Consider the following 16443-nt stretch of genomic DNA (forward strand, 5'->3'; position numbering starts at 1 on the left):
TAGTCCCCTTCCTTTTGTCTGGACTTGCTGTTAATAAATCTTTCTCTTCTTTTCCTCTACATTAGTTTAACATTATCCTCCAGAAGTGAATCCTCTAGATCTGTGGGGTATGCAGGCACTTACAGGAGTGGCCCCGGGTCACAGCTGGGTGAATCAGGCTTCTGGAAGCTGAAGAAGCTGGACTTTTCTCCTGATGAACAAAGGAGAACAGTTCTCAGCGTGAGGGTCACTGGGCTGGGGTAGGAGCAGTGGCTTTGGGGATCTCATCAGGTCCATCCCCTGTGATTGCACTAACTGCCTGACTGCAGTGAAAAGATTTGGAACTTAACTGCTGCACTCTTTGATAACCAATTTGAATTACAGTATCCCCAACAGAGTACTATCAAAACTTAAAAATACATGGAAGTCCATAATCTGTATCCTTATTCACCTCTCATCAAGGTACTCCCAAGCACTGATGCTTAGAAGTTTTATCCTGTACTTAAATGTAAGCATGGTAAGGAACCCTACTGAAATCAGTGAAACATTAAGCACAGAGAGAAATCTTTTCCGTAATAGTTTTCTTAATGTAATTCCTAATCCCTGCTGCCTACACATTTCTACTTTTTCCATACCTATTAATGACATTTTTTTCATGCTGGCAACTGCCCTATGACATTACACAGCAGTCATTATTTTGGAAGTCAGTGTCACTGAGCAGTCTCTACTCAGGAGACCTCTTTCAGGTTATAAAGAAGCCATTTCAGACAGAAGTCTCACTTCTCTAAGGTTTTAATTAAATACTAGCTCCGGCAAGTAACTGAATAAAGCTGTTATAAGGTAAACAAGCAACACTGCAAAGCCACAAGTTCTCTGAACTCAAAGCTGCAACTCAGGGGCCCTCAAGACAGCACTAAGCTTACCATCCAATGCATCTCTGAAGTCCAAAACCTTATCAAAACCAGTGGATATTGTAAGAGGCTATATATTTTCAAGTTCATTTAAGTTCCTGCTATACTGTAATTGCTAGGTGCACAAGCAGTTTTGTATGTGAGGGACTGTTGTAAAGTAAACACATGAAGCAAATAGCTTAAATGAAGATGTGCCACTTAAAAGAACATCCAGTTTCAATTTAATTACAAAGTGTGTGGGATCAGAATAGTTAAAACTTGGATAATTTATGTCATTAGTGAGTTAATGTAAAACAGCCTTGTGTACATTAGGGCAGAAATGACTGATATCATGGGAGATTGTGTTACCTGCTCTGCCAGCTGCCCCCCAGGCACAGGTCACAGCTGTGCAGGTACATCCAGGGGCTCTGGAGCAGTTGTTCCCCTGCTGCCATCCTGCTCTCCACAAGCAGGTGCTTCCTGAGCCTCCTGGAGAGACATGCAGTCCCTTCAGACACAAACAACCAAGAAATTTCCGCAAATGACTTACTCGTGGTTGTAAAGCATGACAAAAGTCAGAAGGCCTGCAAAAGCTTACCAAGTTTTATTACTGAATTACACACTTGGCATGGAAATTGATACCAGTTAGGCCCTGACCTCCTATGTAAGCACATTGGCAGGGGGTTTTCCATAAGGAGTAGGGTGAAAGGAAAGAGAAGAATTAAAGAGGGGCAGAGAGGAAAAAAAGCAAGAGATCACCAGTCCTGGCTGCAGTGCTGATCCAGCTGATGTGCCCTGAGTCCTGGGCCTGGTGGGGATACTTTCTCTAGGTAAGTTTTCCCTGCCCTAGGGACAAGTTTATCACTTCCTATACCCTGCAGTCCCTTTTCCTAAACCTTTCTGGAAATGAGTCAGAGAGCTTTGGAGTCTTTTTGAAAAATATACACCCACATCTGGGCCACACTCCTGTGCTTGTGCTCTATGTGTTGTGCTGATGTCCAGCAGCCAGAACAAGGACATTTGTCCCAGGAAAGTGCTGCTCAACCCCTGTGTGGCCCTTGGCTGGCTCTGCAGCCATCCTGCTATCGGTGTTTGAGACACACATCAGCTCCTGCTCTGCTGGGCTTCCACAGCATAGCCAGCCTGAACAGAAAATGAGACTTTACAACCAGTGACTTTTCTTCCTTTATGCCCACTGCTGACAGACAGCAATGAATAAATGAATGTGAACCTCCAACAACCCTCAAATGGGGACTGGAGCAGGACTCTGTATTGCCACACTTCACAATCACCAACCTGGCAGAAATTGGCACTGCTTCTGTAAAAAGAGGCCATGGTTTCCTCCCAAAACCAAGACTGTGTCTCATGCAAGCACAACAGTTTTGACCCTAAAAGGTTCCTGGGCCCTTGTGGATGAACACAAACACCCCCAGTGTCATGGAGCCAGAAACAAAAAGGGAAGAGTATAACAACTTATTTCAACAGCAACATATCTTTAAAGTGACTGGAAAATGACAGTGTTAGTTCCACTGCCTCTTGCAATATTTATTGGTGCTGTCTTACACTTCTATAACCGAAGGAGGGAAATGTCATCCAAGGTGTCTGTCCGATAGCAAAATGCCTCAAGACTGCAGTCTCCAAGGAGGATGCTGAGGACATGGATCCCCTCTGACAGGCTACAACTGGACAGTGAGACTTACTTGCTCAGTGTGGAAAAAGAAGTTGAAATATTTCAATTTTGTCCTCCCAGTAAAACGTCCAACTCATCTCACTTAGGTCCTTTATCTTTGGGAGAGAAGTCATCCTTTTCTCATTCCTGGTCAAACTGCTCTCTGCAAGGGGAAGGGACATAGAATCTTCCTGATCCAGCCCTGAGGCACAAGACGTTTCAGGGCTCATATTTTCAACACCTTTTGCACCTTTGGTGTGTACATTAATCACATCTCCAAGGCAGTGACACTGACAGAGAAAATGATCCAATCTAATCCAAGTCCAGAAATAATTACTGAATCAAAGAAGGAAAAAATCCCCAGCATTGAAAGGGCACACAGATTTCAAGAAGAATTGCAAACACTTCTGATTCAGATAAACAAATCCTGATTGTAAAGAAAGAATCAACAACTGTTTCTCATGCTGGCAATATATATTTATTGTCATTTTGGAGATAGGTTACCATGTGTGTATCAGGACTTCAGAGTAAAACAGATTGGGATTATGATTGCTTAGCATATGCCAGTTGAAATGAAATGACTGAATGTAAAGCTCACCCTTACAAGACCTTCATTGGTCTATTTTTGCATGTGTCTCCCCCACACACTTAAAGAAAAACACAAATCTGAACATCTTTCCCTCCCCCTTCATTTCCGCCTCAGAAAAACAAATGACCATCCAACTGGGCCTTTTACTAGCTTTACTAATAATCAGCTAGCAAGATCAGAACATGAATATTGTTGATTCTACAACTTCAAAACAAAGCAAAGCTTTACTATGTTCTTCCTCCACATTATCTGGCTATTGAGGTTAGCTTTAAAGACTGTCTTATATCAGACTACTGCAGTTTTATTATGCTGCAAACCTTCACCACACACACATTGCTGTTCCACAACAAGCTGCAGCAGTGCCAGGTCAGACAGTCTGTGCAAAAGCTGCTGCAGTGCTACAAATTATTGAACACTTTCCTCTCCATCTCCCATGTACTGACTAACAAACATCTTCCATTAATTTAACAAGTTGCAAATGCTGTCCCCAAAAAGGGAAGGGAAGGATCAAGATATTTTGTGCTTTCATACAAAAAACAAACAACCACCCAGAAAAGAAAAAAAACCTTCAACTCCAATCCCCCACCCAAAAAAAGCCCAGTTCAAAACTACTGGTTGCCCACTGTCCCCACCCTCCCCTAGCTTTTATAAGTCACCATGAAAACAAATGCATACAACTTACTGTACAAATACAAAGCTGCAGGCATTCAATGTACAGAACATTCTGAAAATATTTCAAGCATAAAAAGTACACTTGATAATTGCAAAAATAAAGTTTCACTTTTTTAAAAAACATTTTGATCAGAGCTCAAGCAAAACAAACATTTAAGGATTCCTACTTCAGCTTAATTCTGTAAGAACACCATCTTCAGAAATTAAAAACAAAAAGCTCAGATTTTCGGCAATAAAGTAACTGACCATGTCTTTTAATGAAGAGAAATGGTATATACAACAATGGCACAGACCTTAAGCATCAACAACATTTCAGCCAAAAGTAAGTCAGCAAGTGATCTGAGTCATTCTTAGCATCACACAGTACTCATTACTAAGAACCTCAACCCACCAAGAACAGATACCAAGTTAGACTGGTATAAATGGAAGGAAAAAATCCATGACATCAAATAGGCTCAGTTTTTGTCACTGAACTTTTTTTAGGCTAATTTTCACTAGTGCAAGACCATTTGTTTACCCAATTAAATGAAAGCTCATAAATGTCACAATTTAAGAACACTCATACAAAACTATTTTTTTTTTCTTTTAAAAAAGTGCCACATACCATACTTTTACTAAAAAAGTTACAAACTAATGGAAGACTGTCTGTCTCCATCTCTTGTCAACAAGGAAAGGCCAAAGTGATTCTCTGATCCCAGCTCGAAATGGAGTTCTCTGACCTATCCCCAGCATCTCCAACTTGGAGCAGTCCAGCTGAGCGTTCTTGGGACGAAGAGCACCCACAACTGGACTGTCAGTAATCTAAAAACAGAAACAGAAGACAAAAAACCCCCCACACCAATAAGTAAACAGAAGTGACAGAAAAATACCTGTACATGTACAATAGAACTTTTTTCTTCACAGCTTTCTATATAGGTATGGTTGCCTCCTCCCTTCTGTTTTCTGGGGGTTTCTATTGTTTGGATTGTTTTTGCTATTTGCTTGTTACATAGTTAACTTTATTTCAACCCATCAGGCCATGTGAACTGTCTTAAGGCAACTTTCTCTCACCCTCTTTACTGCTACTATTTGTGTTTTTCAACATTTTATTCCTATTTTCATTCTGTGATTATCATCACAAGGTAAGGAATATTCCAGAATGTAAACAGAACCATGTCTCGATCAATATGAAGACAACCATGTCTTGAAGAGAAATAGAGTTGGGCAGGAAAAATTAAGACAAAGTGTTCTCCATTGCTTTTCTTCCATCCTCCAAGTCACATTTCAGTTCTAGTGTTCACCAATTCAGAACACTTAAAATTTTTTTTGTACATAGGTAAAATCTTCTTGACATGTCATATGCCCATCACATTGTCAGTATGTCTGTAAGAGTAGTCTCAAATGTCAATAAAACTGCAGGACAAGTGGTTTAAGCAAAGCAAAAATAATTTGCAGTTCTTAAGTGCATGTACTCAGAAATAAATCTGGACATTGCACAGCTTTTACAGAGCCCTATCTTCAAGTTAAGGTCCTATCAATCTAACATAAAAGTACAGATTTGCTTGTGACTAATGGGAACTGTTCTGCAGAAATACCATTACACTGTAGACTAAGAAACTGGTGACTGACTGCCTAACTTTCCTAATTCAGCAGGTCAAAGCAGCTGTTTTTTTCCTGAGCTTGATACCAGCCAGTCCCCTCAGCTACAGAGCTGCTGTGCTGGACATGCACAGCCTGTCCTGAAGGGGAAGCTCACTTGTACAGCCAGTGGGAGACCTGCTGCTTGCAAAGATCAGGCACATCTGTCTGCCTACAGGTCCAACAACACATCACTTACTGGTCTCAAGTGGCTGCTGGGAAGGTTGAAAGCATCAGCAATTGCACAGGCCATCTCATACTTAGTCATCTGCTCATTGCCAGACCAGTGAAAGGTTCCTTTTATTGATGGGTCCTAGGGAAGAAAGAGGAAAGACAGATGAAAGGAAGCAGTCAGCTGGCCTTCAGGCTAATTCCTGTGCAAGAACTGTGCAGAATTAGCATCCAGCAGGACCCTATCTCAAAAGGCATCTTACAGCACCTCAGTGGTGTTCTAGAAACATCTGTACCCTTTCAGAGAACAGCTGACCAGGACCTGAGACTGGAAAATGGTGTTACTTCTATCTGACCTGACTTCACAGATGGTTTATGTCCTGTAGAATGAACAGGAGGGAAAGGAGCTGCCCACCAACCAAGCAAGGTCAAAGAGTTGTGGAGGAGGAATTCAGCTGTTCTGTGATGTTCACTTACTCAAAAACAAAGGCAAAAGGCATCACACACATTCTGAATGTTAAACTGCAAACCCTGTACAAGTCCAGTCCATGTTTTCAAAGTTACTCTGTGAAAAACATGAAGGTGGCTGTTTGTTGTTTTGTTCTGTTACCTTGCAAAGATTGTAATCTGAAGGTGCTGTGGTGAACAAATACGAGGAAGTACTTCAGTCCGGAGACATTGTTTGGCCACTTCAGTGTAATTAATACAATAAACAAGGGCATCTTTGAGAATTACATTCAACAACAGGGGTTTTTTTAGTTCAAACTAGCAATTTGTAAAAAGCATATCAGAATAAGTCGGCATTTCTAATTCTCTCCTCTATACCAGGAGACACAAGACAGTTTTCAGAAGGTTCTGTCCGATCTATTTAACCACTCTTGTTCCAAAGACCACAATACCCTCATAGTCATGCACAGGTCCTGTAATATTACAGCCAGTTCCTTCCTCCCTCCCAGCATTCCAGAAATGCAAATAATCCAGGTGATGTGCAGTTCTCAGTTGTTCAAAAGCAAAGCTGAGAACTCCAACTGTTTTCACCTTGCAGAGGCTCATTTCTTGCCATTCTTACCAACATTCTCTTCTCTGCTAGTTGTCTGCAAACAGCTGCTACATCCTTGACATTGGTAGGAAATCTCTGTTGCCAGTGGTCCATGTTGGCAGATTTATTACTGAACTGAACTTTATCAAACATGACTGTCACAGCACTTTCCTCCAGTCTTTCCACCTCTCCATACAAGACAGGAATCCTAAGTACTGCAGTGTCTACAAGAAAGAATATTTTAGATCATGGGTGGGTACCAATGTTGCAGCACAATCTGGAAAGTGGAAGTGTTAAGAAATATGCTGATTAAGCATCTACAAATCACAAATAAAATGCAAGCAGTATGTTAGCTCACAGAATATAATTTTAATTTATATCCAAACCAGTTTATAAACACTAAGATTATAGAAATTATTGTATTATTATTATTTATTTTAATTTATGCCATTGATTTCCAGAAAGTTAACAAGTTTTCATTAATTACATAAAGATGCCTGCGTGGGTTAGAACAAAAATTAAAAATTAAAAACCCGACTACTCTGTGCAGTTTCTCCAGCACTCCCCTCTGGGTGAGAGCAAGGAGAAAAATTCCCACCAATCCCAGGTCATCATATTTAGGCATAAATTACGAAGATTTTTCACCCATCAAGCAGAAGCCTCCTGTAAAAAGGAGGATATTATTTACCCAGAAAAAAAACTCCATGAATCTTGAAATAAATGAAAAGCTTGACAAATAGGGAACAGGTTCACAGAACACAATAGTAAACAATGTTAGATTCCAGGACAGTGATTCGAAAAATTAACAAAATGCAAAGAGAAGCATATTTTATGATGGAATACATCATACTAGTCTATCTCTGTCATGAAGACTCAAAAAGCCTCTCACGAGAAATCCAATGCTATGACAAATTACTTAAAAGTAATAGTTTTGCTGAAAGAGAAAACAAAAAAATTTGACCTGAAATTAGAAGCTGAAGTCATCAAAACATTGCCATTCTTAATATACTTGAAGGAAAATGCTATAGCTATGGGAGAGACAAACAGAAAAAGCTAACACAGAAATTATTCTCACAGAGAAGTAAACCAGAACAAGTACTTAGACAAGAAAAACAAATAGAAAACCCAACACGACACTGATTTCCTGCTGCTCTAGATGCAGCTTTTTGGTCACTAAGCAGATATGCTCTTCTCTTTAAATACTGGTTGAAACATCTATTTTTAAGTTGCTTTAAAAATATTCATTTTTTGAGAACACAACTGCCTTCCTGTTGTTCTCAGCTCTCTGGGATGTGGAGAGGATCAGCCTCATGATGAACAGCTCTGAGCACCTCCTGACACTTTGTAGTTCTATAAGCATGACTTTATACATATACATATATATTTATAAGTATGTATCCTCTTCTAACCAAAGTAAAGTATCTTTTAAAAAATGTTAAAACCATTTACAGGAGATTTTTGCATTTTACAACAGAAATGGACAGGGCAGTTCTTCACACAGTTACAGATTTGACCAATGGAATTCCACCTACTCTGTATCAGTAAATTAGTGGCTGGAACACCAGAACATGGAAATACTTGTATTTGTATGAATCAAGAGAACTCATCTTTTCAAACCCTTTACTCATCAGCACCTCAACACTCCACTGCTGCAACCCACTGCTGCCTGACAGATCCTGCTCCAAAAGGTTACCAAACCAAACTGCATTGCTGAGCTGGGGGAAGGCTCTAGCAGGATACCCACACATCCCTGGATTTGGTAAAGTCTCATCTTCATTGCCAGTGTAGAACAGGCAGCAAACAGCATCACAGTCAAAGTCAGGGATGGTATTTAATCTAGAGGTGGAGTGAATAACTTGTCATTTAAATTTATTTTTACTTAAATGAGACTTTTACTATCAAAAGTATTCTTTTTTTACAAAGTTTCTTTCTTACTAATAATGCCAAATCCATCATACACAGCCTATATTTACTTACTGGAAGACGATCTTACTAATTTATCAATAGCTTGATTCTCTGGTTGGGAAGCACAGAACCACAGTGTGAGTATCAGAAGCCTCTTCTGCATGTGAACTGAGATTACTTTCTTCAGATTTTTTGATAAAATACAAGTGCTTCTTTCCTTATAATCTGTAACTGGACATTGACAGTCCACTACCTAGAAACAGCCACATCTCTCTTTTATACAAGAATTAAATCTTAAATGAAAGAGAACATGCTCTTTTCCCTTAAGTAGAACTTTAAAAATTATGTCTGTATATCTCATGAGCCAAATTTTCATTAAGAAAAGATGTAAACAAATTTCAAAAATCTGGTTGTCTAAAACCATAAATATGTTATTAAACCTTTTGTTACAAGCAGGAATATGATGTGTGTAAGAGAGTAAAACCAAAATGGGAGGCCTGATGATATACATAATAGAGCAAAACCCAAAGAATAATAAGGCTCCATGTTGATTTGAGCTGTATTATTACTGAATCACAAGTCTGGGTTTCCCTTTAAGTAAACATACATTGACAACACTTGCAATGCATCCCCATAAATAACTGCAGTTATATATTGAATGGAGTATTTTATCTCTCCTTAGGAACAGCAGATTCACAATAGACAAAAGCTTATGAATGTCCATCAGGAAGAGACAAATAACATGACTGAAGATTGGCACAGGTAAGAAATAAAAGCTTTAGTCAAGGTATAAGCAAGAGGAATTGCTCATGAGCAAGGAGACCAACCCCTAATCACATTCTTCTCTGAAACTTGTTTCCATGGTTTTGCAACTTCATCGATGACTTAAGAGTCTACTAAGCTAATATATAACTGAGTAAAAATAGAAAGCCTGTATTAAAAATGGTTGAGTGTCTTACCTTCATTGTTTTCCAGAACTGCCTTTTCACCCTCCAGTTTGGTTTTACCATACAAATTCAGGGGATTTGGCACATCAGTCTCTTTATATGGAGGGCTTGTTCCATCAAATACATAGTCTGTGCTAATGTAGATCAGAAATGCTCTAACTCCAGCTAGGAAGAAAATGTTCACAGATAATTTATATTAACTCATGCCTTCTTTGAAATCCTAATAGACCCTTAAATCTCCCATGGATCTCATCTTCCATGCACATTCATTCCTGCTGCTTTGTCTGTTCCCTGATCCTTCACAGAGCTGTGCACACTACTTTTACAGAAAACAGATCAACAGCACAGTGATGGCAGAAGTGACATTAACACTTGCACTATTTGTATTGATGGCCCTGTATAAACAGATGCAGGATTTGAACCAGACACCAAATCCATGAGATGATCTCCTTACCTGCCTCCTTTGCTAAGTTTGCTGAAGCAGCCACATTGAGCTGAGAAGCAGCATCTGGTTGACCTTCTACAACATCTGGCCTTCTCTCAGCAGCACAGTGCACTATAACATGAGGCTGGAAATTAAAGACTAATTTTAAACAACCAACATGTCAAGAGATGGCAGTTGCACCCTAACTCTAGTGATGACACCCCTCAGGCAAAAGTAAGTAATAAAAATAGGATTGTTTTTTTAATTCTGGCATTCTGAGGAACACCTTTTCCTTTGTATCTCTTCACAATAAAGACATGGGGTTTCAAGATGAGAAAAACATTTGTCAATAATTGTGAAATTATGGTCTTTAGTGGCCTCAATCTTGCAGCAACTTTGAAGTTGTGGGGATTTCTTTTCTTTTTAACTCTGTATAGTAAAATATATATTAACATAAGATAGATTTCTCATACACACAAGACTACTAAAAAATTTTAGGTAAGCTATTTACACATGGCTTACTTGATTTTAGCAGATTATTAAGATGATATTTAGTATTTTATAGAATTGCACCCTGGATCATGTATTTCAGGCTTTATATATTCCTCTTGGCACTCAGACTGAAAAAACAGTGAACACTGCACACTACACAGAGTTACTGCTGTTGTATTTAAATACTCCTCCACTTCCCCAGAACTGCATAGTGACACATTACTGTGTCAACAACTCAAAAGTATCTTTTCCTCTGCAGTGTGCTGCAGGTACAGCTGTGCCTGCAGCCTGCCTGTGGTGAGCACAGCAAAGGCCAGAGCAGTCTGTACCCACAGAGCAAACCTCTGCTCTGGGTGGGGCAGAGCACACACCTTTGTCAGAGCTCTGCCAAAGCACCAGCCCCACTCAGCCCAGAACTCAGCAGCACCATCAGCTGACCACTGCACACACAAAGTACCCCTCCCATCCACTTTATACTCCAGGAACTTACCTGAAAATCATGGATAATGTCATGAACTGCAATAGAATCCAGAAGATTAATATGTTCAAATCTGGGCTGAGCTCTCCTGTATCCACAGCCAACTGTGTTCCAATTGTTTTCATTGAATTCTTTAAACACAGCTCTGCCAAGAAGTCCCGTAGCACCGGTGATCAAAACTCGCCTACTGGGAACGTCAACATCTTCCTAGGGAAATGACAACAGGAAAAGTTTTGTTTCTACCGTAATTTTGTACAGGCTTTTCTTTAAAAGTGTGCAAAACTACAGTCAAAGGCTACTGTATTAAAAAAGCTTCTCCTGAATCTTTTGGAGTGCCTCATTCAACACCAACATCTGGGAGGACCAACACTGCAGCCACTCAACTATTTAACCACATATTCAAAGGTAATGAAAACAAAATTTCAGTGAGAAACTCATTTACTTCTACAACAATCCAAACCACTAGTGAAGACAGAATTTTAAGTTAATCAAAAACTGATAACTTTGTGCAATCTGAGAGAACTAACTTCTTTAGAAAACAGACCCAGAAGATGTAACATAAAGGGTCCAAATCCTACAACAAATAACTCTGCATAGACTGTGCCTGTTAAAAGCTGCAGCAATGCAATGTAACTTACTGTAGTAATTAAAAATCTTGACTTTTATTATCAAATAGAAGAGTAATTCATTGTTATTCAACACAATAGTCTAATAGTAAGTAAAACCAAGATAAGGATCTCTTGTCAATTTTAGAAAATGCATCTGAAAGGGATTTGACAATTTCAGCTCTCAGTCTATACAACAGACTAAAGCTGTACTTCAGCTCCTGCACACTTTGGTACTTAGAACAGCTGTGAGCATCAGCACACATGAACTTCATCCCACCTCTCACTAGAACATCAGGTTTTCAAGACAGCAAACACAAGATCCAAGTCTGTTTCTGCAATCTTTATTTTCCTTTAATGCTTTCCTTTGGTATCTGCCATGAATAAACCCAAAAACCACCTGCTGAATACAAAAATGAAAGCATATCTTTACCATGCCTGTGCAGAAAAAACTTTGTGTGCAGAACCCACAGATCTTGTATTTCCTGACCAAAGGACAATTTGTGACAAATTACTATAATTCTGTACGTGATAGAATGCTTTCTGCTATGCAATCTCAATAGCCCTGTAATTTCTAAGCATTGTACCAGACTGGCACTTTTTGACTGCAGCACAGGAAGCCACAGCAATCACTCCCACTCACTGTCTTTCACCCGTGAAGTTACAAAGCTTTTGTTCCATAAGGGCATATACAGAGGGCATGAAGGAAACAGCCTATCCAAAACAATTGTTCCAAGTCCCTGGCACAGTGCAGGAATTTTTTTCAACTCTAAATCTCCAGATGAAGTCTGACTTATTCCCATTAGTACTAGATGAAAATTAATAATTTACATCTGGACAGTTGTCTGAAAACAACAGACTACAGCAAGTGACATTTCAAAAAGTTACTTTTATCCTTAAACATTACCTGAGAACACAAGGTGGTTTACCATTTTTAAAGCTACCCGGGCTTCTGTGAACAGCACGAGCAAGAACATGCAACTACTATTTTCTTCTGTACTGCTTCTCTTAGCAAAGTCTGCACATAAAGTGTCACAGAACCTATGATCAGAGTTCCACAGCCAGAGGTGCCCACTAAAAAATATCCAACATTTGCTGCAGAACGAAGTCAAAAGGTTCTCTAAAAACATCAAAAGATCACTGAACATCTTCTGTAAGTAGGAAGTGACCAACCCAAAACCAAGTGTCATTTTGCAAAACCTGATGTTTTAGAACTTCATTCATCTATGCTTGTTTATTTTACATATCGTGAAGAGGATGTTACATCAGCAGCACAGCTTGAACTGGACACAAACACAGCTTTCACCAAGCACAGCCTGCATGCTACTGCTGCTGTCTGCAAGACTAATTGATTCCAATCACTTGTTTCTGAAAGAGCAAGACAAATGATAGATGGTTCTCATATATCCAACACCAACTAATAACCAGTTTGAACCTCTTCTTGCCAGAAATTTTAACATTCTAGTGATACAGAACCTGAAGGGATGAACTCTTTCCCTGTATGCTGCCTTGCTCCTCCACAGGACATCACCTAGCTGCAGCAGCATTTCTATAGTCCTCTGCCACTACCAAAACAGGCAATTTTAAGGTTTATAATGAACCATCCCATTTATTGTAATCTGATATTAACCAAGAACAAAAAAGTATTGTGTTTAGAAGTCTCAATTCAGATAAACAAGTCACAGCATTATCAGACTTTAAAACAGCATTTATGAGACACCAGATCACTTTGCAGACACTACCAAAATATAAAATAACAGTATAATTTATAAAAAGAACAAAACAGGATGCATTTCAAGTTGAAAACCAGAAACAAGTACTTTCAGAGTTTTTCATAAAGCTTTTCAAACTTTATATTTTTATTTAGAAAATCATGATGAACTGGAAACACCAATTTTAAGGAATGGGCACCAAAACCCGGAAGCCACTGGTGTAAAAGATTTGCAATATAATCCGATGAGATCCAAGTCACTACAGGGAAAGGAAGGTGAGACTGAGCTCTCTCAGCTCTGACATGTCCTGCAGCCACAGAAAGCAAAAGGCAAAGCCTGGGGCTTTCCGAAGGCTCGCAATGACAGGAGAGCCTACATTGGTACTGCCAGAAGTTGTGCCGCTCCCTCCACGCCCAACCCTCATTGCTGCGGCAGCTCACGTTCACCTGTGGCTCACCACCGGCCCCGCCCGGGACAGCGGGCACGGAGGCGCCTCCCCGAGGAACGAACCCTCTGTGGAACCACCGCACTCGGTCTCTATCTCCGAGCCCTCCCCGCGCCTCGGGCCCGCCCAGAGCGGCGCCGCGACCCCCGAGCGCCGCGGGCTGCCGAGCGCAGCGTCCCGCTGGCCATTCCGCGGGGCCGTGCGGATACAAACGGACCCAACCCCCGGAGCCCGCGGCCGCTCCCAGCCGCGGCTCTCAGGTACCCGCGGCCCCTCCGGCCGCAGCCCCGGCCCCGCCGCGAACGCGTCAGCGCTCCGGGCCTGCCCGCCCAGCCCCGCGCTGCACAGCGGCACGGCCGCCCCGTGGCGGCCTGCCGGCCCCTCCGCTCTCACCTCCACGAGCTCGCAGCGTCCCGGCGCGAAGCGGATCCGGAGCTCCTTCTCCCGGCCCACCATGGCGGGGCCGGGCCGGGCCTGGTGCCGCTCCGCGCCCGCGGCTCCCGGCGCTGCGCGACGGCGGCTCCGCGCCCGGCCTGAGCCACAGGGGGCGCCCTCGCCGCGCCGCGCGCCCCACGCACGCGCCTCCCGCCGCCGCGCGGTGATTGGCCGGGGCGCGCTGGAGGGGGCGGGGCCAGCACGGGTATTTAAAGGAGCAGGCGCGGCCCCGCGGGACAGGGAGGGGCCGCACTTCCCTGTCGAAACTGTGAACTTTTTATTGGGAGTTCTCATTTGTAAAAAACAAACTTCAGAATCAGACCAAAATACCATATGATCCTGCATATAGCTCAGTCATTTGTAGTGCATTTATATGTTCACTATAAATTACTTAATTCCTCGTTTTAGAGTGGAGAAAAAGAAGCATTTTCAATTGCCTTTACCCAGAGTTTGATGCAAAAGTAACTGGTTAAATCCCACAGAGAAGGGGGGGTTGTCTTTGAGAGAGCAATCCCACTTACAGTACTGATCCTGAATGTATCACTGCATGCTTACAAGGTGACAGATTTGATTTCTTTTTCAATACAAAGTTTTGAAGGTAACAGGATACTGTATACAGTGTTACTGTACCATTTCTTACCCACAAAGGCAGAGACTGTGCCTAGCAAGATTTTTTTTAGCAAGAGAACTGAAGATCGGTAGATGCATAACAATTATTGGCCAAAACTCACTGTAGTTACTTCACACTTGTATCTAGGCCAATGGGTTTATTTCAACTTGAATAAAGTAGTTTTAATTGGTAGTACTCAAGGAAGAAAACCAGAAAACTCTACCAAAATTTAATCAAATCGTACTAAAATTTTACAGAATATTGTAAATTACCTTTATGACAAACAACTAACGTTTAAAGGATAAAAATGTGTATATATGTAAAAAAAAATTAAACCACATCAGTCAGTGTCTGCCTTCATGGAATACAGATGCCCTTTTTTCCCCTGTAACAGGCTATTGACATTTGATTACCTTCCATTAACCTTGAAATCAAGAAGAAGAAACTACAAATACCAAACTGTTTAGCAGCATGGAGGCAAGAACTCCCAGTACACCTGATGTCACACCATCTCCTCCCAACACAGCTTGGAAGAGCTCCCTGTGCATTTTAACAAAAACCATGATAGAGAAATAAAAATTTTGTCTTCTGGGCTCAGAGCAAGAGAACAACAGTAAAAACATGAACACTGAAATCTCATGCTACAATCATCAATCAGCCTTAAAACATCTTACCATCTTTGTCACCAGATTAAGTTAAATTACATGCAGTTTTTGTATCTTCATTATATAATATAATCTATTTTTTCCTCAAATATTTACCTCATGTTCTGTAGTGTTCTACCTATACTTTCAATTTCTTTATTATTGTTACATTCACTTTGCAAAACACTGACTTTACAATAAGAATTGGATTGTTGTCTAGATCACAGTCACTTAAGCATTATGCATCCCTGGGTGATTAAATGGACCACTCATTAAATTAGCATTTCAGACTGTAATTCACAGAGACTACAGCATAATTAAGTCTCCCTCTCCCCTCCCCGTCTGTTTTTCCCTTGATTTTATAACCAAAGTGTGGTAACAACCTGTTAATGCAAATATGCAGAGCCTTACCTGCTCCATTTCCAGCAGCATTTCAGGCACTGCCAAGGCACAGGGGGAATTAGCAGCCTGGGAAATCATTGCAGCTCAACTGTGCACTTGTCCCTTTGTCTGCTGTGCCTGCAGAGAGCACATGGACTGAGAGCAGCACTGGCTCTGCTGACCTTTGGAACCAAAACACACATCCAAGCCCTGCATCACGTGTGGCTCTGATTCCTGTTAAGCTTTTGGTCTGGTCCCAGTGGTACCATTTAAGCAGCTCAGTATGAGCTTAGATTTTTACCTCATAACAGCCAACATGAGCAAGCACAGCCATTGTGTGCATGAGATGCATTCAAAGCACTGGCACTGAGTGTTAGACAGTTTGTCTTTTATGGCAAACAGGAGGAGGGCTCTAATTAGGTCAGGCAGGTTGAGAATTCCAGGAGCTCTTCATGTTACATTTCAACTGAGCACAGCCCAGCTCTTGCTACAATACAGCCAAACAAATGATCAGAGATTTATGTTAAATCATGGATTTTTCAATTAAAAAAAATCTTCTACAACATGACAATAATGGATTCCTGCAGTGAATACTCATGTCAGTTGAGCTACAAATGTCAAGGTTTCAGTTTTTAATATTTCATAGTGCATGAAAGCAAAAAAGCCTCCTAGGCTGAAGTTGACTAAAAGCCCTCAACTTCCCCTTGACTTCCATTCTTTGCTTCTCCCCCCACTCTGC

The 16443-nt window shown here is 41.0% G+C and overlaps 1 protein-coding gene across 1 annotated transcript; it reads right to left on the reverse strand.

The window, feature by feature from the left end:
• Positions 1–2997: 2997 nt before the first annotated feature.
• MAT2B (methionine adenosyltransferase 2B) lies at positions 2998–14181 on the reverse strand. The gene is made up of 7 exons (XM_030957641.1): positions 14028–14181; positions 10885–11079; positions 9933–10047; positions 9491–9643; positions 6657–6850; positions 5616–5729; positions 2998–4600 (listed from the first exon to the last, which is right to left on the reverse strand). Exons 1-7 carry the CDS (start codon positions 14088–14090, stop codon positions 4430–4432), a joined length of 1005 nt encoding a protein of 334 aa, XP_030813501.1. The 5' UTR covers positions 14091–14181; the 3' UTR covers positions 2998–4429.
• Positions 14182–16443: the final 2262 nt, after the last annotated feature.

This window comes from Camarhynchus parvulus, chromosome 13 (assembly GCF_901933205.1).
Source record: "Camarhynchus parvulus chromosome 13, STF_HiC, whole genome shotgun sequence".
Classification (NCBI taxonomy): Eukaryota; Metazoa; Chordata; class Aves; order Passeriformes; family Thraupidae; genus Camarhynchus; species Camarhynchus parvulus.